The sequence below is a fragment of the Solanum lycopersicum genome, chromosome 7 (genome assembly GCF_036512215.1).
Source record: "Solanum lycopersicum chromosome 7, SLM_r2.1".
NCBI lineage: Eukaryota > Viridiplantae > Streptophyta > Magnoliopsida > Solanales > Solanaceae > Solanum > Solanum lycopersicum.
In genome coordinates, this window is record NC_090806.1 from 65,148,864 (window position 1) to 65,173,534 (window position 24,671).

At 32.8% G+C, this 24,671-nt stretch overlaps 1 protein-coding gene and 1 long non-coding RNA gene across 5 annotated transcripts; one reads left to right on the top strand and one right to left on the bottom strand.

Moving 5' to 3' along the window:
- Window positions 1–1,166: 1,166 nt before the first annotated feature.
- LOC101262325 (uncharacterized) lies at window positions 1,167–6,988 on the bottom strand. Its single transcript, XR_182939.4, has 2 exons — window positions 6,550–6,988; window positions 1,167–1,450 (listed from the first exon to the last, which is right to left on the bottom strand). It is a non-coding gene; the product is annotated as an uncharacterized lncRNA (long non-coding RNA).
- A 4,084-nt stretch (window positions 6,989–11,072) lies between these two features.
- Window positions 11,073–23,714, top strand: LOC101262025 (protein LAZ1). Of its 4 annotated transcripts, none has more exons than XM_004243282.5 (8): window positions 11,073–11,436; window positions 11,525–11,581; window positions 15,464–15,572; window positions 17,945–18,129; window positions 18,228–18,316; window positions 18,679–18,940; window positions 19,132–19,383; window positions 22,951–23,714. In XM_004243282.5, exons 1-8 carry the CDS (start codon window positions 11,260–11,262, stop codon window positions 23,290–23,292), a joined length of 1,473 nt encoding a protein of 490 aa, XP_004243330.1. In that variant the 5' UTR covers window positions 11,073–11,259; the 3' UTR covers window positions 23,293–23,714. The 4 variants fall into 4 exon arrangements, 2 of the variants coding, with proteins under 2 accessions (XP_004243330.1, XP_019070497.1); XR_742386.4 differs by having other exon boundaries at window positions 11,092–11,436; window positions 19,127–19,383; XR_011210816.1 differs by having other exon boundaries at window positions 11,092–11,436; window positions 19,127–19,383; window positions 22,955–23,714.
- Window positions 23,715–24,671: the final 957 nt, after the last annotated feature.

A 24,671-nucleotide genomic window follows, 5' to 3' on the forward strand; every position in this document is an offset into this window, starting at 1 on the left:
CCCTATCCTCTATCTTTACTCTCCAAATATAGAATTTTCTATTTTTTCAGAAAATCAACTCTAACTCAAATACTTTCATGCTATTTAAAAAATATAGTTTAATATTTATCACTATAACAAAAAAAAGTAGATTGTTTGAATTAACATGTAAATTTTGTGCATACTTCATAATGAAATTAATTATAATCTAAATTACATATTAAAAATGATCAAAAAATTAAAAATCAATAATATATTTTAGATGTTATATTACTTAGAAAATATTTACAAATATTAGAGATTTAATTAATAATCTTATATAGTATAAATAATATTAAAATAACTTTAAGCTACATATTTAAAGTGACAATTTCTTTTTAAAAAATAAAATAAAAAATAATTAATTTGGCGGAAGTACGTAACTTGTTAACTGTTTGCTAATTAGAAAATAATTTCAAATGATAAAAATTAAATTAGCTATATAATAGAAATAATATTATAATAATCAAAAAGTAAAAAAAAATAGAATTTGGAGAACTACTATTCACCTCTCTATAATTGAAGAATAAAGAGTTAAATAGAGAGTGGTTGGAAAACTCATTCTCTATTTTTCTCTTCAAATATAGAGAATAAAGCGTAAAATAGAGATAGATTGGAGATGGTCTTAGTGTTGCGCAAAAGAGAGTAATATTTTAATCAAATTACCCTCTACTTAATGTTTTCTTTTAACATGTGTGTAAAACAAAACATGACAAGTAAAATGAATCGAAGAGAGTAAATTCTAATTTGGAATTGAAAAGCTTCTAAAGTACTCTGTGCACTTAAAGCTTCTGCTATACACAAGGTTCAAGAAAAGGTCCGACCACAAGACCTATCATGTGCAGTCTTATCTTGCATTTCTACCAAAGGTTGTTTTCAAGGCTTGAACCCGTGACCTCCTAGTTACACGGCTAGCTGCTAACCATCCCACCTTTTTTTTTTTTTACAACAGAGGGACAGTGGCTAGATTTTTAAGAACTAACAAAATATAATAGAATTACCCATCATTAATGCTGCAATTTGCAGGTGACCCTTAAAGATGTGGTCCATAAGCTAGAAGGACATGCACCAAGCAAAACTCTTTAGTATTACAAGTAGAGTATGTTAAACAACAATAATTATGCCTCAGTTGAAAAGAATGAAGATGATTTCAGATAGTAATAATTGTCAATTGAGCATCAGAACTTCAGTGTTGTATCCACATATAAATTGTATGATGAAAAGAACTACATGTTATATATATATCAAGTACATTAAATAGGTAAGTCATGTGACACAAAAGAATTTTGACGTATTTCGCGAGTACTGTGAAGACTTCATTCCCTCTAGATATCTCAGCCTAAGAAGAAAACAATCTCTAAACTGGAATAAAACCAGCAGTTGTGTCATTAGAGCTTGGACTCTCTTGATCTGGATACAGCTTATAGTTAACCTGAAAATTATGACATGTTTAATGGTCAAAAGAACAGTTCACAATAAAATGAGATAATTGCAAGCTTCCATCCATGTGTTTTAGGGGTGGGGTGGGGATATGCAATTTCTATGTACGCGAGTGATTTGGCATAAATATTTTAATAGATAATACTCATGACCGCCAACTTATTTTTCAATAGTAGCAACCATACTTCAAGCATTTCGACTTTTATAAAGTCCCAAATTTTCTAAGTTGGTGTAGATAGATTCACTCCTATCCTAAGTGCATGTGTTTTCTGGATGGAGATCCACGGAAAACTCAAGAGGCTGGACATGTTTCCGAATAGCCAGATCAGTTTAAGTAGATAAAACTAGAGCTTCTCAATAGCCTAAACAACAACTACGTCTCAATCCCAAACAAGTTAAGGTCGGCTCTACGAAGCATCACTTCCCCATAAGCTCAGCTGATGTCATCATCAATCTCTACTTTTTTTTTTCTGTGTGTAACATGGCAAAAGCTATTCATACAGAAGCCATGATTGACTTTTGAGTTCACTATGCAATCTGTAATGCAACTTTTCTTTGTATATACTTTGCACCAGGCAACATTTTTCTGCTCTTCAATACAACTTTTACCAATTGAAAATAGTAATAACAATAATATTATTAGAGGTTCATTAAGAAATAGAAATATATTAGTTCTTTAACAAATAAAAATATTAGAGTGTCACACCAAGGATTTCAAATTGTAACCTAAAGAAATTTTTGAACCCCTTTTACTAAAACACTAGAATATACTCTTATTTTCAATAGCCAAAACTACCAAAAACATTGTGAACATCATTCCAGAAATGGATTAGCTGATAACTTTGACCAAAAAGATTAAGAAGATTTGGTAGTTTGCAACCAATGTGTCTCATAGATTATAGCATCATCTAACAAGATCTCTATCATTTTAGGCCATTACAATTCAATATCCTCGTGAAACTTTGGTATCATCTAACAAGATCTCTATCATTTTAGGCCATTACAATTCAATATCCTCGTGAACCTATGGTGGGTGATGGAGAAGAAAGGAATTCATGTTAAATATATAAATGTCACAAAGGACATGTATAAAGGAGAAGTTACTAGAGTGAAAACAGTAGTAGGTGATATGAAGGAGTTTTGACTAATAATGGGTTTACACCAGGGGTCGGCATTGAGCCTCTAATTGTTTACCCTAGTTATGGATGTGCTAACCAACACAATAGAAATTGAGATCTCATGGTTTATGCTATATGTTGAAAATTTATGTTAATTGACGAAATTAGCAAGGGTGTCAACCAAAAGCTTGAACTATCGAAAAGCACTTTAGTCAGTATGAGAAGAGACAACTTCTATTATTATTGTTATTGTAGTTATTATCATTATTATTATTATTATTTTTAAATTATCTTTCACTTTTATTTTATTTAGTATGATGATGATACGACATGGTTTTCAATGAAGAAATGGGGATTCATATAGCCAACCCCAACTTGTTTGCGATCCATGCGTAGTTGATGTTACAAATTTAATATGCTTAAGCTCAAATCAGCAACCACCACCAAACTAAATTGGTTGAGGAACAAACTGACATCATAATATTAAGCTCGAAAATACAAGGTTATTCATAGTACAAAAGATCCAGATTGGGATGAAATGAAAATAGAAGTTCCAACCAGTTATTCCACTCTTACTTATAGTAAATTGTTGCAAATAACCATTCACCCTGGTTATGCACCAAAACACAGACACTCCCCTAGACTGCAGTCAACAACTCAAAACAAATTAAGTTGTCTAAGACCCTGTCTGGATTGGCTTATACGTATTTTCCTCTGCTTTTCCAAAATATATGTAAAAACTGGGAAAACAGACTCTTATGTTATTAAATGGCATGCTTCAATTCGATTTACATTGATTTGTATGGTAAAACCTAACTCTCTTTCCTACATACCTTTTTTTTTTTAGAAAAAGGTAACATTATATTCATACCAAACAATTATTCATCATCCAAAAAATGATGAATTGGAAACTTACATCAGCGGGGATGGTACTTTTACAAGTTTCCTATATGATCAACTAACTCGTCTATCTCCCTACCAGTTTCTGTTTACACCAAAAATACAGAGGCTTATAAAATTCATTCTAATCTTCTGTAAGTTCCTGTTTTGACCATCAAAGCACCTTGAATTTCTTTCTTTCCATAAGGTCCACCATATACTTGCTGGGATAGTTCTCGACCAGTGCTCCTTTCTTCCTCTGTTCCGAATACCTTCCCAGCTGCTTAGAAGTTCCATTATTGTCTTAGACATCACCCAATTAACTCCTAGCAGACACATAAGCATGTTCCATAAACTCATAGCTGCCTTACAGTGCATGAATAAATGAGCATTGACCTCAGCATCCTGCTCGCACTATACACGTGTTGAGCAGATCTGTCAGCTCCTTTTCTGGAGCATCTCATTGGATAGGCGAGCCTTCTTGCATAAAAACCGAGTAAAGCAAGCTACCTTTAGGAGGACATTTGGTCTTCCACACTTCCTTTCTTACATATCTATAGTACTACCAGGGTAAATTTCAATAATTGAAATCAACTCACTCATGAGGTTACTTCTCAATCATACGGAGTTTCAAGGCATAGAGGTTGTGCAATTCTAGCCGACTTTCATCGTCTTTTATCAGGCAAAGTTTCCATAAGTTCTTAATCAATTTTTTTTCATACAACAATTTTCATTAGCTCTTCTGGGGAAAAAAAATGAAAACTATATTTATTTGCTAGTTATGCAGAAAACTTATTTAGCAAATTCAAAAGTTTTCTCTTTTCATGCAAAGATGAAGCAAACATTATTGACAGACCCTGAACAACATTGATTCTCCATAAATAAAACTCAAGCATCTAATACCAATACAACTACAGAAAGAAGATGAAGAGTAAGAGATTTGTGATTTCTTGGGTTAGGTTCTCCCAGTTGAGTTTGGCGAACAACTACTCTAACACAAAGAAGGAAATGTAAAAAGAATCTGATCCTTTTCCCATCTAAAACCATGACGTCATACTGGGATTCAGTCTGAGTTGTTCCCCGGAAAGGAATTAAAAGAGAGGGTCTACAAATTTGAATCTTAAGGAAACAAAAGTGCCTATGTATTTCCTAGATATGATTGACCGCTTTCCAGTTGCTGACTGTACTCTCCATGAAAAATGGCCATTTTAGCATCTCTAAACTGCCATTAACGAGGAGGGAGTCTGTGTGAATGATCCAAATGGAAGCTTTACATATTCGGCCTAATAACTATTACTCCAATCTACTTTTTATGTTAAGTCGCTGAAGCGATTTTAACAGATTTCTAGACAGGACATCAATCATGATCGCATTGAAATAGATAAATTTCATCAATTAGACTCTGAGACTTCAATAGAATTGAATGAAACAGAAACTAAAAAGTAAAAAGACAAATTTTTCCATCACAAGAGGTGACAAAATGACAGATAGACGCTGGCTACGGGACACATATAAGTTACTACATTAAGGCCTTTTGTATTCACGGACGGCTAAACATCCCAACATTAAGCTAGAGATATATTTATACTTCCCAAATTAACAAGGGGGTACTAATCCAAGCCAAAGACTGTTGATATTCTCAACACTAAATTTTTTAGTAAAGAATATGATCTAAGCTCTGAGAACCAACGTATCAAATTTCTCCATTATACACTTCACTAAAAAAAATCCAAATAAATAAAACACTTGGATAATAAAGTATATCTTCACAAGCTTACAGCACTTTGTGGTATTTAAAAACCCCATTAAATGAATTTCCCAATTAATACATTTCCCCTTTTTCTTGATTGTGTTAGGGAAGTTAGTACTTCTAGTCCACAAATATTGACAAAAGTTCCGGTTTTGGTTGTACTTATTAGTTAAACACATTTTCCTTTCAATTAAGTTTGGTAGGAGGTATATACCTTTTAGAAACACCCTTCTACTTTAAGGGTTCGTTTGGTGTGGGGGATACAAATAAATAGTGATGGGATAAGAAAATAGTGATGATATAAAATTTTTATTTCTTGTTTGATTTTCATGTTTGGGATAAGTTATCCTAGGATTAGTTATCCTGGGATAACTTATTCCCAACCAAACGACCCCTAAGTATTTTCCTGGCATGTCTATTAGAGTGTGTAGCAGTAAGGAAATAGCTCTTGTCCACGTTGATCTTCTGCCTAAAACTACTTCTTATCTCCTAAGCTATCTCATAATAAGCTTAAGGGAGTGTCTGTCCCAAGGAAAGAAGATAATAACATCAGACTTAATTATTGGGGGACATAAAACCCATTAGTCATATGGTTTATGATTTATTTTTTAAAAGGATCCACTTTATCAAATCAATTCTACAACTAATATGTCCTACCATATTCTTTTTTCGTTTGATAACCATGGTGTCTAGGCCAGATTGTGCGCACCTCCATATGTACCAGGTAACGCTGCCCACCGAGGCTAGCTGGGGCGTAGCTACATTGACTCAAAGGTGGCCACTTGAACACTGTTCGTCGAAAAATTATATTGCGCAGGACCACTGGTAGAAAATAATATTATGTATATAGATCAAAAACAACTTAGTAGAGATATAGTAGAGTTTTGAACACCCTTAGCAATATTCCTAGCTTCATCACTGGCAGGCTAGGACAGATGCAAAAAAATCACATGCTTGAATTTAAGTATGAGACTTCGGGATTAGAGCGCGAGACGTTATGATGCTCAACCCACTTCATTGACCCATTAGGCCACACCCTTAGGCATTGTGTATATGTACTACCATAATACAGGTTTCTATTTCAAGATTTTCAGCAAGACACCCATCAAAATTCGAAAATAAACTAAAGAACAAATAAAGATTGAGCCTTTTATCTAATCAAAAGGTTCAGGCATCATCAATCTCCCAAATTTCAGATCCCAACATTCACATTACCGCACAAACAGACAAAACAAACAAATTCAAGGCCAAATGCAATGTGAAAAGACAAGAGTATAAAACGAAATGGGTATCAAAAGAAACAAAAATTAAAGAGAAAATTGAAAAGGGGTTGCTAAAATTCACCTGAATAGATCAAAGTCCCGCTATTTTGAATAGAATGTAGCATAGGAAACAGAAGAATACGAAGAGGAAAAGATAATCAATAAACACAAAGAATTTGGTGGATCCATGATTTCTGTTCACCACCTTCTTTGTCTGCTTTGTGTCATCTCCGTTTAGCTCCACCTTCGCCATAACTCTTCACAATCAAAAATCCACAGATCAAATAGATCTCTCTATCTTCTTCTTCTTTATGCCCTTTCTTTGAACACCAGTTGTTTTATATTATTTCATACTCCCTCCCATGTGACATTTTTTTAGTTTATTGAGAATTTTGATTAATTTTGAAGTTAATTAATTAGAATATATTATAATAATATTTGAAATTTATCTGATATAAATATTATAAGTTTGTTGTGTCAATATGATACAAATTTACATTTTGATATATTAAATCAAAATTGATGTACAAAATGTCATATGTATAATTAAGATAGAAGGAGCAATTTTATGTTATTTTTGTTATATAATATTCATCGAGTTGATTTGATAATATTCACGTAATATATTAGGCCAAAGTCATATGCGGCCACTCAAACTTGTCCCGATTATTCATTTAGACACCTCAACTAGACGTACTATCTATTGAACACTTCAACCATTCTGAATTTGAACCATTTGAACATTTTTTCGAGAATAAACAAAAAATAGAGGATGTGTGAAATACACTCGCGCTGACATGTCAATTTGACCAATCAAATAATGATATGTGTTATTTTTTAATTCAAAAAATTATTTAAACATTATATTATAAAGTAAAAAAAATAAAAATTATTTTAAAGTAAAAAAAAATGAAAAAGAAAGAGTAAAACCTAAACTTCCCTGCCTTCAACGGGAATAAAACATACATTTCCTCTAACTCCATTAATGGCTACCCTCCCCTCCCTGTACAGTTCCATCTTTAATCCGATAATTTTTTTCATCAAATTTTTCATTAATTATAACTTTTTACTTCATCTAGTTTTTTAGGTAGAGAAAGATGGGAAAAAGAATCTCTTCGAAAAATTTATAAATGAAACAAAATGCTAAGAATTTTGAAACCATGCATTAGAATGGTGGGGGAAGAAGATAACCACTGATACTAAAAATTTTGAAATCATTAGAATGATGGGGGAAGAAGATAACCACTGGTGTATGGGTATGGGGGTTGGGGTGGAGTGGGGTGAGGTTGATAGAAATAGGGAAGAAGAAGAAGACAACTGTTCTTCTTTTTTTGTTAATTTTTTTAAAAAAATTAACTTAGGGGTATAAATTAAGAGAAAAAAAAGAAAAATATTATTTTTAATAAATTAACGCGCTCAAGGAAAGTGAATTACACGTTTTTTGCCATGTCAGCATTTTGTGTCTAATAGGAATGACTTTTGAACAAATAAAGTGTTCAATTGGCACAAGAATTAGTTAACGTGTCTAAATGAATTATGCGGACAACTTTGAGTGGCTGGAGATGACTTAGGCCAATATATTACTTACATATGATATGAGATATTACATTTTATCTCAATAATTAAAGTTTATGAATGAAAGATAATTCGTAAAGACATTATATTATATTTGAAGAGTCTGTTTTAAACTATAGATTGCTTTTCACACCCGATATATATACATCGTTTTGTCATCACTAGTATAAAAAGTGACTATTTCAATTTAATATTCTGATGTGTGATTTGGAAACTAAAATTATGATTTAAAATCATTTCAAATTCCAAAACCAATTATTTCTAAGTTTTGAAAATGAAAAATATGACTTGAGAGTTTATATTTTATAAAAAACAAAAACAAACATTTCGAAAATTGCAAAAAAGAAATTCATATTTTGCCGTGAATTTTCTTTTTGTACAATGAAAGAAGATATCAAAAAATAACTAGTTGTCAAGATTGTTGACTATAGGGTTATTCAAAATCGAATCGAAATCGATAATTCGAATCGAAAAAAATTATTGATTTAGTGGTTTTGACCTTTTTTTGTTATCGGGTTATAGGTTCTTAATGATTTAGAATTTTTTCTTAACGAGTTATCGGTTATTTATAGCATTTTGTATATAAAGTCCTTGACTTAGGGTGTGTTTGGTATGAAGGAAAATGTTTTCCATGAAAAATGTTTTCCTATAAAATGTTTTCTTGGAAGACAAGTAGATTTTGGACTTATTTTCTCATGTTTGGTTAGTGAGTAGAAAATATTTTTCGAAAATGATTTTTAGTGTTTGATTTATGAATGAAATTTTTTTTTTTGAGGAACATTCTATATTTTTACTAGAGCGAAATTGAAAATATTTTTTAAAAACAATTTTTTTGGGGTAGTGTGGTGGGGGTGGGGGTAGTGGGGGAGGCAAGGGGGGTAGGTGTGAAAAAATAAAAATTTAAATTTGATAGTATTTTTAAAAAGCAAAATTAATTTTTTGGGGGTTGGGGTTGGGTTGGGGGCTGGTAGGGGTGGGTAGGGGGTCTGGCCGCGGGGGGGGGGGGGGGTGTAGGAGTTTAAAAATAAAATTTTGACGTTGAAAAAATTATTAAAAAGCAAAATTAATTTTTTGGGGAGGGGGACCGGGGGAAGGGTGGTCAGGGATCGGGTGAAAAAATAAAATTTTGAAATTGAAAATATTTTTATTTTTTTAAAAAAAATTGATGTTTTTCCCCAAAAAAATGTAATTTGAAATTGGAGGAGAGTTTTGAAAAACGTTTTCCTTAATTTTTGAAGGGAAATAATTTTCCTTAATTTTGAGGGGAAATGAGTTGATTTGGAAAAATATTTTCTAAAACTTTTGTCCCAACCAAACATGAGAAAATTGAAAAAAAAAAATTCAAAAAATATTTTCCTTCATACCAAACATCCTCTTAGGGGGCGTTTGGTAGGCTGTATTAAAAGAAATAATCCATGTATTAGATGTGGTATAATTTAATACTGTGTTTGGTAGGAATGTGAATCTATGTATAACTAATCCATGGATTAGTTAATACATTCTACATGGTATCATGTGATGTATTACTTACCTTCAATTTGGAGGTATTAACTCTAATACCATGGGACTATTCTAGGTAAAGACAAAAATAACCCTCAAATCCTTTTAATATTTTTTTTTATATTTTATATTTATACTAATAAAGTTATTTAAATAAATTAACTTACAAATTTTATTATTTAGATATATTTTTTTGTTTCTAAAATATGAATTACTTAATATATTTATTATTAATATAAAATGTTATAATCCGACTAATATGTTAATGTTGATATGTGAATTTAAGAACAATTCATAAGTAATATTGTCTCTCAATGAAAGTTCATTAAACATTACACAAGTAGTCTAAAACAAGAGTGTGTGTGTATATACACACACATCTCGAGTATAAAAATCGTTTAATTTATTTTTCTATATTTATTTTATATTTTTATTTTATTTTATGATAAAGAGTTTTTTTTAAAATTTATTGATACAAAACAAAGTTCAATAAATTTTCTCTATAATCATTATAGTTGTGTTACCTTTGAGTTATTAATTCTAATTTATTAATATGACAATTATTTACTCTCAAATATTTTAAGTGAGAAAATAGTGAACATGACAATAAAAATTTAATTCTCCTAACTAGTTAAAAATGTTATAAAAAATAATATTCTCCGTTAATTAATTACTTGACTCAATTACATGAAATACAAAATCTCATAATAACTCTAGGGTATAATTGGAAAGTTTTTTTTTAAAACTTTTAAACCACACACAAAATTAGATAAGAAACAATGAACCAAACACTTGATAAAAATAATCCCTGCATTACTAATCCCTGCATTGCAAATCCCTGCATTGCTAATCCCTACATTACTAATCCCTGCATTATTCATTTTTGTACCAAACGACCCCTTAGAGTTTGCTTTCTTACTTTTATTTCTGGCTATCTCAAACTCTTTGTTATTCCACAATGTAAAAATATTTGCATTTGAGCAAGATGTAATATGTGAACTCATATGTTCATTTGATTTGTCACCTTATTTCTAAGTGTTTTTCAGTATTTTTCTTTTTTGTGTCAAATCTTAATAGTTAAACCAATAACCGAACCAATACGATCAATAACTAATAACCGATAAATCATTATCATAATATTTCTATAACAATTTAGCATTTATACAAACCAATAATCAATAAAGCAAATCGATAAGTTTCAAAATAGAACCGAACCGATTGATATCCAATCCTAGTTGACTGTTTCACCATTTAATTATGGAGAAACTAAGTAAATACCACATAAAAGCAAAATAATTACAAACATATACCCTTTTTTGCATTCATATCCCACTAAAAAATTATACTATAATACCCCAATTAATTTCGCTTAACTAATATTATATTGATATCAGTAAGATTGATACTCATATTTTTTTGGGTCTTTATCGTTTAAATAAAAATCTTGGAGATCTCGGATATTCCATTCTGTTCTTTGATGGTGACAAATTGACAACAGAAGAAAATGAAAGGGACCAAAATAATAAATACAGAAAATTCGAAAAAAATTGGAATTAGGAAAATCCAATAGTTCAAAATTTAACTCTTTTAAACTTCAATTTTTTTAAAAATATTATTTTAATATATTTACAAAAATTCAGCCGGAGAAAAAAAATCATATGAGCTCCGATCATCGGGGAAAAATCAAGGTTTCCGGCGAACCCCTAAATCGTAGCTGATGCAAGGGGTAATATCGTTATCATCGGAGCATTTGAATCGGGTCATCCATGACCTTTTCAGTAGTTACTCGCCTCCTGTATGGGCAACACTAATTGCTGGAGTATTCATCGTCATCTCTCTCACACTCTCTATGTACCTCCTCTTTGAACATCTCTCTTCTTACAAAAACCCTGAGGTTTGTGTTTTCTCAGTTGAAGAATTCTATGTATATGAATAGTTGATTTTTTTGTCATTTGGTTTTTTTTTTTATTTGTTTTTTGCAGGAACAAATGTTTTTGATTGGTGTGATTTTGATGGTGCCTTGTTATGCAGTTGAATCAGTAAGTTCGTTTGGAAAAGAAATTTTTTTGTTTAATTGTAATGGTTTGTATCTGTGTGGGAGTAGCATATAGGCTATATCTTTCTGCAAGGACAGGAAAAGTATGTTTCTTTGGCATAATTTTTAGATGATTACTAATAAAAAGTGATTTCATTAGCAGAGTAGGAGGGTTTTCTTATCCTTCCCTTTTGTGGTGAAGGTTCTGTGAGTTCTTCAGCTTCTCCACATTTTGATTTAGCTAGTTTTGTAAAGCCCTTGGCGGGTAAGCATCTGAGAAATGGAAAACAGATGGTAGGTTTTGATTGCTGATTGGGAAAAAAAGAAGGAACAAATGCTAAAAGGCTGGTCTGCTTTTGCTGGCTATTGAAGTGCAGAAACACAGTGACTAGCACATGTCTGGTCAGCATAGATCAAGTTGTGCTATCCCATGTTCCTTACTAGTGTGATGCACCTTTTATTATAGCTGCTCAGTGTAGTCTTTTTGTTGTTCATTGAAGGGAAGAAAGCTTCATCTTTCAATCTACTGGTTTTGTGGTGTTTTTTTTTTTAAGTTTTAACTTTGTTTTATGAAGGATTTCTGTACTTCCTATATGTTCTATTGTGCCCTTCTAGTTCTCTTACACATTCAATAACACTTATATTTCTGAAGCTTAAAAGAGAAGGATATATCTTCTTATGTTTTATCCCGTTTGACCGAGTAAGCACATTAAAGCACCAAAACAGAAAAGAAAGTAAGGGAAAAGGAGGAACAACCTTACTTCTCAAGATTATTGGTTCCTAAATATCCGAAGAGTCAAAAGTTTACCAGGGATAGAGGAGAAAAGGAATACATATGGTGTAAATATATCCATATTTATTGGTCATAAATAAAAGTCGATAACTTATAGACTGCCAAGATCTTATAAGTTGATCAAATGAGTTGTCTGGAGAACTTTTCAAGTTTTAGCAAAAGCAGCTATGTGGGGTCATATTGATTGGTTGAAGGACCTAAAAGAGAATGTAGTTTGGGGTGGGGTGATAACTGTTTGTGCCAGATTCAAGAGATTAGTGCACCCTCAACATTGAAAACGTTCGTTTGGAAAAACGAAAGAATATATTTGAGAATGCTAGTAGAAAGGAGAAAAAAAAGACATTTTCGATTATATAAGTAGCTATGAGTTCTTTTACCTGTCCTTTCATCTCTTTATAAATAAGATAACAACATTTATCAGCAAAGATGTTTTGCTTTGGACTGTATTTGGTTAAATTGAATAAATGAGACATATATTTATTGTCTATAAATAGAGCTCATTGTACCAATGTGTGTATTCAAGATTTTCCTCCATTATTTCTCACATGGAGCTTTCATGAGAAATCTTTGTGATAGAGAAGCCTTATGCCACACCTTCATTTCCGTGACTTTCAAATCTGACTTGCACCACCTCCACCCATGATAGTAGTTCATGAGAATTAATACCACAACAAGGTCCAAAAGGTACTTGTGACCAAACCCTAAAAAATCAGTGATGCACCATCATACACCTGCCAGAGTTCTTCACACGTGCTGGCGTATGAGCTATTCTCAGCCATTTTTTTCGAGATTTTTGCCCCCAGTCAGTTCATGCTGAAATTCCGACCTTACCTATATAATTTTTGTACATTGTCGATCACTTCCATCTTTTCGGCAAGATCCAAACCTGTTCCACACCATAAGGTGATTGGCGCAATCGGCACACTAGGCTATAGAGTATAGACAACTTCAAGCCCTAGTGTATTTATTGGGGCAATCACTTAATGGTCTAGCCAGTCTCCTCGAGCATGGTTTGGGATGTTCAACACAATAATTCAGGAGTTTGGCTTTATTCATAGTGAAGTTGATCACTTTGTCTTTTATCGTCATTCTGCTACAAATCTATTTATTTGTTTGATGGTTTATGTTGACCATATCGTTATAATCAGCAACTCTATCAAAGGCGAAAAACGTAAATAAAGCGTGAGTTTTAATGAGAAAAGGTGCAAAGAGAGAGAAAAAATACAAATGTATATGTTTAATCCAAGACTAATAATTGTAAATTGAATGACAAATATATGACCAAAGAAATTGAATTCTTTTAATGATAAAGTGAAATATCAATTCTTTAGTGTTACTTCTTCATAAGAGGCTCATTGACAAGGAAAAGTTTGTCTTAGAACCTTGATGACGACATTGAAGCACACAAAGCGAGGCAAAGCGCTCAACATGTTTAGAGCCTCGCTTTAGGGCTTAAGCGCGTTTAAAGTAACACTGATTATCGGTAATGATGATTATCAGTAATGATCATAACGATAATACCACTAAATTAAAGCAACATCTCTTTCGACATTTTCAGACTATAGATATCGACAAACTAAAGTATTTTCTAGGTATTGCGATTGCTCAGTTCAAATTTGGTATTGTGATTTCATAATGCAAATATGTCTTAGACATTCTTGAGGAGATATGAATGATGAGATGTAGACTCATTTAATGCTAAACTTTTATCGAAAGGAGAGTCATTTAGTGATCCTAGAAGACATAGGCAGCTGATTGATAAGTTGAACTATCTCATGGTAACTAGACCTGCCATTTCTTTTCCTATGAGTTTTGTAAGTTAGTTAATGGATTCTCCAATCAAAGTCATTGGGATGCATTTATTCGCATTCTACGATACATAAAGTCAGCTTTAGGTAAAGGGATTCTCTTCGAGGATCAAGGCCATGACATGATCGTTGGATATACAAACACTGACTAGGCAGAATCACCTTTTGATAGACGTTTGACATTCGGATATTTTGTTTTAGTAGGATATGATTTGGTGTCTTGTAAGAGTAAGAAACAATGTGTGGGTTCTTGATCTAGTGCAAAAGCAAAATATCGAGCAATGTTTGTAGCATCTTGTGAGCTAGTTGCTCAGAGTACTAAAATTTGGTGGAATCAGTCAGGTAGAACTTGCATGCAATAACCAAGTGGCCATTCACATGGCATTAAATTTCGCATTTCGTGGGAGGCTTTGGCACATTGAGATTGACTATCACTATGACAGTGAAAAGATACTCTCAAGAAGATATTGTTACAAAATTTGTGAAGTCAAGTGATCAACTTGTAGATATTTTTACGAAGTCCCTCACTTATCCTCTTATTAATTACATCTGTAACAAGTTCGGTATATATGACTTAAATGCACCGGCTTAAAGGGAAGCATTAGAATAGGAATAAGAATAAGATTGTGTATAGTATCTTACGTGGAAAAGAATTGTAATGTAGTTTCTATAAATAGGACTTTTTGTAACAATATAGATACACTATTTAATACTCCCTCTGTTTCAATTTGTTTGATCTATTTTGACTTGGCACGAAGTTTAAGAAAGTAAAGAAGACTTTTAAATCTTGTGCTTTTAAATTAACGATATGTCAAATGTACCAAAATATCCTTTAATTTTGTAGTTTGAAACACGTCATGTGAAAAAAGGAAAGTAGGTCAAATATATTGAAACGGAGGGAGTATTTTTCTCCATTATTTTTCACATTTTTAGAGCCGAGAGTTTATCGGAACAACCTATCTACCCCGCAAAAGGTAGGGGTAAGGTTTACATACATCTTATCCTCTCCAGACTCCACATATGGGATTTCACTAGGCATTATGTTGTATTTCTCACATTTACCATTGCATGCTTCTACAATATCTATATTATATGAAATTGATACAAGATATTTCTCTCAAAAAGTTAGGGTTCTGACATTGACAGAGTTAATGTTTAGTTGCCTAGAGGCGTTTATTCTTATTGAAGATCAACTCTAAGTATTTGTTCTATCTCAACTTGAATGTGTATTCCCGTTCAAAAATATATTTTGTCAATTTTCTAATGCATCATTTCTTTCTCACAGTTCGTGTCATTGGTACATCCAGCAATTAGTGTTGACATTGGGATACTGCGAGATTGCTATGAATCCTTTGCTATGTACTGCTTTGGGAGGTATCTTATTGCTTGCTTAGGTATGGTTATGTTTCTTATCTTATACTTCATCTTACAAATTTAAATTTAGGGGTCGTTCAGTTCGTATACTAGTTATGTATTAAAATGCATTTTTTAATGTTGTGAGTAATAATGTAGAAATTGTTAACTTGTGAATAACAATCGATGGATTTGTGCACTCAAGGGTGTAACCTAGTGATCAATAAAGTAGTTTGAGAATCAGGAGGTCTTAGGTTCAAATTCTAGCGGAGGCAAAAACTGGTACTTGTGTTGGTGGAAGGTAGTAAATACTTCGTGGAATTAGTCGAGGTACCCACAGGATGGCGGGACACAACAGTTATAAGAGTACAATAATAGAAGGATTTACTTGCAGAGAAAAACAATATGTTCAATATTTATGCAATGATTATCCACTTTAAGGATATTTTTTATAGTAGATACTCTTATTTACGTATTACTGATACGTGCTTTCTTGTTCCACATTTTTTCCCAAAATAATACAAAGACTGCCTTATACATTACGTTGTAACACAGAAGGGTCTGGCCCAGTGGTAAATCAAGTGGGTGAAAACCTTGGAGACCGCTGTTCAAATCCCTGTAAAGAGAAAAGCACTACATGATTTCTTTTCATCTGCCTAAACCTTGGTGGCCAGATTAATTCGATACTTGTGCTCAATGGTGGATGTAGAGTTCTAATGTAATGGGTGCTCGTTAAAATTTAGTGGATATGGGCATTCGACAAAAAAACATAGATATATAAGTTAAAAGCACATCAAAATTTCAAAATTATTAAATTCCAAATCAATATGTAATTTGGAAAGTGTCATGGGTTTCAGTGGTAAGATTTATGGTTGAATCCATTAAATTTAAATTTGGATCTGACTCCACTAATGCATAGTCACTACAACTACCAAGTGCGTAACTATTTGAATTTGATCTTAAAGTATCTAACTAGTAAACTCCAATAAATATTTTTCCCTTTTAAAAAGAGATCAATTTATTTACAATCATTCTCGATGTTTCAATTTGAAAATTATGTGTAGTATCATATTGCTTACACCAAATTTATTTTTTAAACATATATATTGTATATTTTGATTTATATGCACAAATTAACAATATAAAAATGGAAAAAAGGAAGTAAAAAGAAGAAAGCAAATAAAGGAAAGCAAGAAAAGAACTGCTAGAAGTGTGTATCGATCTTCCGCATTGTGAGACAACAAGGATTGTCTCCCCGCCATAGCTACCAATGCACCCAATGGCTCTTTTAATTCCTGCGTGATGGTTCTTCTTAATTTATCCAATTTAATCAATAATTTATATAAATATATGAGTTCCGTGTCGGAAGTAATGGGTGCTCGAGCGCTCATAAGGGTCTATGTGGGTCCGTCCCTTCCTATGCTGATTCTAGGTGGCATAGTTGAGATAGCGCAAGCTGACCTAGACACCCCCGTTATAAAAAAAGAAAGTTATGTGTGTATGCATACTATACTGCCAACCAAACATTGCATTAATAATGTGCAGATCCTTTTACTTATGCGGCCCACAAAATATTGTATTAGTTATGCAGAGATCTATCTTTTCTTATGCAACCAACTAGAATGACATGCTTTGATTCTAGATGGTGTTAAAGAAAAAAATGAAGAATTTTTTTAAAATTTGTGGTCTTAAACACGCCATAACATTTTTGTGGTTATAAGACTTTTGAAACTTGTGCTCTTAAGCATATCACAACACTTCTATGGTTTTGTTTTTATTATAAAGACATTTGTTTTGCAGCAATGGTTCTCTTTAAGGGTAAAATAAGAAGTTCAAAGTTAAATTGTTTCCAAACATAGAAATGTGTATTTCGTTTTGGAACAGACTAGTCAGGAGATAATGTTACATAATATGAAACATAGTATTGTGTATGCAGAATTTTATGCAGGGATTATCTTTACTATGACAACAAAGCTGCTGCTTAATTTAGGACAGTAACTTATATGCTTTACTGCATATGGAAGGAAAATATGTGGTTTACTTGGTTTAGCAAGTTGAGGACTTCTGGTTGTGTAAATTGTTCTTCTGTTCTTCTTTGATAGAGCTCTAAGAATCACTGGAGTCTAATTCCATCAATGAATCATTTTCTTTTTTTCTCTCTTTGCATATTAGCACATGTTTAACTCTTTGATATAAAGGGTTGGCATGTCTTCTTGGCTTCCTGAACTTCTTAGTAGTCCCGATCATGAAAATGCCCGTCGAAGATTGCCAAGATTAAACCGTGTTGGAAGTTTTTATTTACAAGTCATGCACATTTTGGATTACTTGAAAAATGATTTTTGATCATTACTTACAAAATCATTGCTTTTTCCTCTTTTTTTTTTTTTTAATCTTATTTTATTCTGTGACTTAGGTGGGGAGGAGCGGGCTATACTATTTATGGAGAGGGAAGGACGTGCAGCTTCAAAGATGCCACTACTAGAGCATGACTCTGAGAAGGGAGTTGTCAAACATCTTTTTCCTATGAATTATTTTTTAAAGCCATGGAAACTTGGTCAGTGGGTCTTCCAAGTTATCAAATTTGGAATTGTCCAATATGTGAGTATGCTATTTGACTTAGATCTATATTCCTCTGGACATAAAGCTGAGCTCATCTTTTTCCTTGTGATTATCATGATGCAAAATATTCTTTGTAGATGATCATAAAAGCATTTACTGCTATTTTAGCAGTGATTCTTGAAGCTTTTGGTGTCTATTGTGAAGGAGACTTCAAGTTGAATTGTGGGTAAGAACTCTTAGTATTCTTGTACAGAAAATCTAGCACTCCCTTTGTGCTAAAATCATTGCCTTCTCAGGAGAAGAAAAAAAAAGAAAGAAGAAAGACCTCTTATTATTTTATGGATAGTGACTGCACATGCCTCAAAAGTTGCAAGTTTATCTATTTACAGCTCTCTCCTTTGTATATCATTTCTCTAAAGTAGGAAAATATCTTCCTTTATTAGCATGAAGTTGCTCTGAATAAAAACTTCAGAGCATTCTCCTACAAACTATTGTAATCTGGCAGAATTTTCAGTGCTGTGCTTGTCTTACTGGGCTGATCCATTTGTTATTAATGTTATCTCTTGCTTTAATTCTGCTTTTTTGTAGGTATCCCTATGTAGCTGTGGTTTTAAATTTCAGTCAATCATGGGCACTGTATTGCTTAGTACAATTTTATGCCATTACAAAGGATGAATTATCTCACATCAAACCGCTGTACAAGTTTTTAACGTTCAAATCAATTGTATTCTTAACTTGGTGGCAAGGTGTGGCTATAGCTCTTCTCTCTACCCTCGGTTTGTTTCGAAGTCCAATAGCTGGAGCTTTGCAATTTGAATCCAGCATTCAGGATTTTATCATATGCATCGAGGTAATTGTTCTGGAATTGGGCATGCATTTATTTCTTGTAGTGTATTCTTACAAGAATATTTCCTTTATGATTTCTAAAATTCTATTCAGGTGCAGTGTTATGCTTTTTAAGTTTTTATCAGTTGTCTAAGGATGCTTGATATTTTTTTCAACAATTTGACTTTCACAGCGCTGTTTATTTATCCAGTACAGATGGGTGTTGCTTCTGTAGTTCATCTTTATGTCTTCCCAGCAAAGCCATACGAGCTGATGGGAGAGCGCTATACTGGGGCTGTTGCTGTTCTAGGGGATTATGTGTCTGCAGACTTGCCAGTAGACCCCGAGGAAGTTAGAGACAGTGAGCGTCCGACCAAATTACGTCTTCCTCAACCTGATGTTGATACTAAGGGTGGAATGACAATTAGAGAAAGTGTTAAGGACGTCTTTATCGGAGGTCGAGAATATGTAAGTCTCTTTCTCTTTGCTAAAAGGTTCGAGCTATCTTATATATTGTGCATCTCCATACAGCTGTACCAAAACCTCACAACGTTGTTTTACAAATGTTGAGACAACTAAAGTCTCATCCGGATGTTTATACTCCTAGTGTCATGAGAGAGAGAGAGAGTTAATAATAAAAGAGATGACTAATAAAGTGGGGGAGAAAGTCTTTCCGGGGAGAACATTCCAAGGAATTTATCCTAATGTGTTTTCTGCACCTTCTCTTTTCTGTTCTTTAATACCGGGTAATACACTGTGATATTGGTGAATCAACTGATGTCATTCTTGCTATTACCCAGAAATATATTGAAAGTAAAGAGTTTGTTTGCCATTTTCAGAATAGCTCCTTAACTTTCTAAGATATCCTCACGTCCAAAATCAAGTTTCCTGCTTTGATTAATGACAAGTGCAGGAGCAGGGTCCTAATGATCGTACCTGTGATTGAACTCTTTAAGTTCCTAGTTATTTTCAGGTTTCATGAACTCTGTCATGTACAGAAGTCAAAGATAGGAATATATGATCCAAAATAAGAACACGGGACAAGAGGTGAATAAAAGGGATATCGAACCTACGGTGCTGTGTTCAGTTCCAACCATGTGAATTGATATCTCTTGCGGTCTTGCCAATGCTAAAAATTTGGAATCGATCTGGATTCGGGTTAATTTCGGTGGTATTGGACAACTGAAATGTGGGGAGACTGTTGACTTTCCTAGTTTATCCGACAGTTTCCGTCTTCCATCATTTGTTTTGGTATGATATTGGAAGATGTGTTTTGCTTAGTGGTCTGAGTTATCTTGTTATACTTTTCCTTGGCTTGTGCAAGAAGTTGCAGGATCTATGCTTGACATAATGATAGACTGATAAAAAGGATACCCGGTCTTGGGGATGCCCCAATGGACCATATCTCGTCACACGGTCACCATGATTGGCCAATTTTAGGTTTATTTTTCTACCTTAAGTGAAACAGAATCATCTTAGTGATTATTTGTTCTTTCCAGTGCATCTGAAAATGACCCAATTACTGTGATTTCTAAAGTGATTGGCTGGTTGCTATTACTTTCTCCATAAGTAACTAGTTCACTGACTAGCTTCGTTGGTGATGTTGACAACCTGTTAGTTTAATTTATGAAGCTAAGAATAGTCTTGGAGCACTCTTAGATAGAAGCGTGTGAACTATATTAATGGTAATAATCATTTTTGGTTGTTCCAATTTATTTGCCTATTTAAGGATCTTTAATTATCAATTTTCACTAAAAAGAGAGAGAAGGAATCCTTAAGTCATTTAGCCAAATGGAATAGGAGCAAAGATCTATTAGTGGAACAAAGCTCTAAGAATGATCTCTGGCAAAGGCACTAGAAAATTGGACACTTGAATTCAGATGAAGTGGAGTGCCACAAGCGTCTTCAAGGTTGGATCTTTGATATTCCTTTAAATTGAACTCCTTGAAGTAAAGGGGAAATTTATATAATTAAGCACGAGGAAAGCTTGTGAAAGGTAGGTATCATTTGGGTAATAACAAAATCTTGATTTTTGGTTCAGTATTCTGGATTTTGATGCAGTGTTCAGATTTAATTTTGGGAAATTTACAGCCAAATACCATTCAGCCATCTAGTTTACAATCATATACCTAGTGTATAGGTAGTGTATACTTTATACTGAATATATATATGATGTACATATACAATACATGCCTATATACATCATATACAGCTGCAGTGCACATGTAGTGTATACGTCGGACATGTTGGCAAACTAGTTGGCGGAAAAAATTAACGCCAAATACCATTCGACCATCTAGTATACAAAATATATCGAGTGTATAGGTAGTGTATACTTTATACCAAATATACGCATGTTGGTAGACTAGTTGTTCTAAGGTTACATTTACGCATGTTAATTTTAACCTTCCTTTTGGAATTTTTGGAAAACTTGGTGCTGTAACTGTTGAGATTTTCTGGTTTGGAAATTGTTTACTTGCATTTATTCTTGGTACTGTCCATTAGTAAAACTATCTTACCTTATTCCCACAAAAAGAAGGAATAGTGTTTGAGCTTCCAGTTTAACTTTGATAACAAAAAGTAAATTTATAGTTCTTCTCTACTCACCTCTATTACTGCTTATTGCTCTTTGCTCAAAACACTGTAGCCGAAGCTGGGTAGCGATTAAAGTAGACATGAACTATTAAGGCAATTCGTTGTGAATACTTTATTTAGAGGTGTTCCTTATTTGTGAGAAGAATAAGCAAACTTATAGGCTCAAACCGAACCGATTAATCTGAAATCAAACTCTAAATAACCAAACCAAATCAAGCTTATTTGATTTGTATTTTGTAAATCTGAAATTCAAAAATTCATATGGATGTTTTCATAATCCAAACTGCATTGCCGGGCACCTACCCCTATCCATACTTGTTTACCTTGGTCGTGGATGGTGTAGTCAATAGTATAGATGATGAGGTTCCATGGTGCAATCTACTTAAAAATTATAGTGTAAACTTTTGAAACTCGTGAAAAGGTAGGCTAGAAGTTGGAACAATGGAGCAGAATTATAGGAATTAGATGGTAATGTGTTTTGGGAGTAGTAGAAGTAAGAAAAATATATGCATTATAGATTTAGTCCCTCAAAAAGAATGAAGAAGTGAGATTAGACGAGATTGTGACACCTGATGTAGCCAAATTGAATATTTAAGCTTAGTCTTTTAAAGAGAATTGTTAGATGACAATGTAATACGTTGGATGATTGAAATGGAGGAGTGCTACAGGAACATTACGCAATAAGCAGATGCATAATTAAGTGAAATGCAAGTTATATAAAATAATTGCGAGACTAATAAAGCTATATGACAGTGAATGTACTTAGGTCTTCAAAGGCCATATCGTAAGATGGATATTATAAATGTATAAGCATTCTTTTTACCTGATAAAAATATTATAAAAGTTAAGATTGATGTGCGGTCATAAGGATTTGGTGAAATTAGAATTGATCATATCTAACATTGGATTCAAGCAGCACAGATGGACAGGATGACAGGTCAATCTGAGCCGGTTTTGACACCATATACTATGCAAAACTCCAAATGTAGTGGTTCATAGGTGCTATAGAGTAAGATAGTAAAGAGGGTAAGATATCGATCTAAAATTATATTGGACAGTAGTAGTTTCAAAAGACATATTATCTCATCGAAAAAAAAAATAATGGTTCGATGTTTGTCAAGAGTACTTTATGTTGGCTCTAGACTTGTATATCAGTGTGTTGAGATGTGTGAGATCCAGATATCCTCTGTTTTTGTATATCTTAGATTTTGCTTTAAACAATAAATTATCTACTGTTGGAAGAAAATAGGCTTCGATAGAGTGGAATGTATATAAAGGACCCTATAGACAAACTTTAACTAATATAGTTGGCTGCTGTGTATGGTGTTGATCTTTACGTACTTGGGAAAACTAAAACATGTATCTGCAACAATTGACACTTTTATTTTGTTCCTTCTCCCTGTTATCGTTGATCCGTTCATTAACAAATACTTTCTACAGATAGTGAATGATTTGAAATTCACGGTAACCCAAGCAGTGGAGCCTGTAGAAAAAGGAATTCAAAAATTGCATAAGATCTCTCAGAACATAAAGAAGCATGAGAAAGAGAAGCGAACGAAGGATGACAGTTGCATTGCAACTTCATCTCCAACACGGAGGGTCATACGTGGGATAGATGATCCCCTTTTACATGGAAGCATTAGTGACAGTGGAGCTTCAAGGAAGAAGAAGCATCGTCGGAAATCTGGATATACCAGTGCAGAAAGTGGTGGAGAAAGTAGCAGTGATCAGAGCTACGGTGGTATCCAAGTTCGTGGCCGTAGATGGCTTACTAAGGATTAGTCAGGAAAGAGAAAGGGCAGAAAGTAATTGCTTTGAAGACCTTCTATACAGTATGCACACCTCTGCCTGAAAATCTAGAATTATTTTAACTCTCTACAACATCATTCTTCTGCTCCAAGGAAGTTGAAGTATTTGCTTCAGCAAAGTCAATCTGGGGCTTTTGCTCTCTGCAGAGTTCAAAGTGCTACATTATGAAAGCACTTACATACATATTCATTCTCTCTTGTCATTGTTGTTGCAACTTGCACATAATGGTCTTCAATGGTGTATAGATAGATGTATCCTCATCGGTGTATGATCCCGTGTTGTATCAGGATCAGTCTGCTTCATATAGAAGGATTTGCATTCAGATTTTGAATCTTAGGAAGAAGTATGTCCCTCCTTGATGAAATTAACTAATGGCAGTTATTTATCTCATCAAATGGTGTTTAGGTAACCGCATTTTAGGAAGGGGCGCTATAAATATTTAGACCTCTTTCTTTAATTGACATCGTTAGTGCATAAGCAGTGCACCACAACTCGTTTTGGTAGAAAAAATGTCACTTATTAAGGAGTAAAATATTTCTTTTCATTCAAGATATTTTTAGATAAAAAGTCTTGATAAAAGTAAAAGAAAATGTTTTTACTTTATCGAATTTGATTTTCTTTGTGAATTATAGAGTGAGTATTGTGTATAACCCTGCCGTAAAATTCATTTTAATTTGTATAGTAATGTACTCCCTCCGTTTCAAAAAGATTGGTTTAGTTTGATTTGGAATGAAATTTAAAAAAAAGAAGACTTTTTAATTTTGTGGTTCTAATTTAAAGTTATGTCAAATGTATAATCTTCTGGTTTTAATTATGCCACGTGAAAAATTAAAATATTACTAAAAAAAGAAAAGGGTTATTTTTTTAAAACAAATTAAATAAAAATAGAATCATTCTTTTTTTAAATTAAGAGAGTAATTTATATTTTGGGGGACTATCACAAAAGTGGTAAATACTCTTTATTTATCTATTTTGCAAAAAATAGTCTAGTAATACAGTTAGTTCACATTTGTCTTTTTTTTTTTGTCCAAACTTAACTTTTCATAAAGAATTTTACATATATTTATTTGAAATTTTATAGGACATCTTATTAGTAGTCAAATTTTAAACTACGACAAATTTAGAGAAAATTCAAATAGTCTTACATTACACATTTATTTTATAAAAAAAATAAATAAATATCGACCTCCATTAATCGATTATAATTTTCTTTTTAATAATTTAATTTGTTGATCAAATAAAAAATTAGGCAATATATTACCTCGTATATTTTAAGTAAGTTCTTTTTTAGATTCAAATGTTAGCCTCAATCAAATGGCATAAGTAACCTAAAGATTGTTTTTTTTAATCCA

Excerpts from the sequence above, each read along its gene's own strand:
- LOC101262025 (XM_004243282.5), top strand. The coding sequence starts at position 11,260 with ATGCAAGGGGTAATATCGTTATCATCGGAGCATTTGAATCGGGTCATC. Across the intron at positions 11,437-11,524 it reads CTTCTTACAAAAACCCTGAG|GAACAAATGTTTTTGATTGG; the intron begins GTTTGTGTTTTC and ends TGTTTTTTGCAG. Across the intron at positions 18,130-18,227 it reads AATTTGGAATTGTCCAATAT|ATGATCATAAAAGCATTTAC; the intron begins GTGAGTATGCTA and ends TATTCTTTGTAG.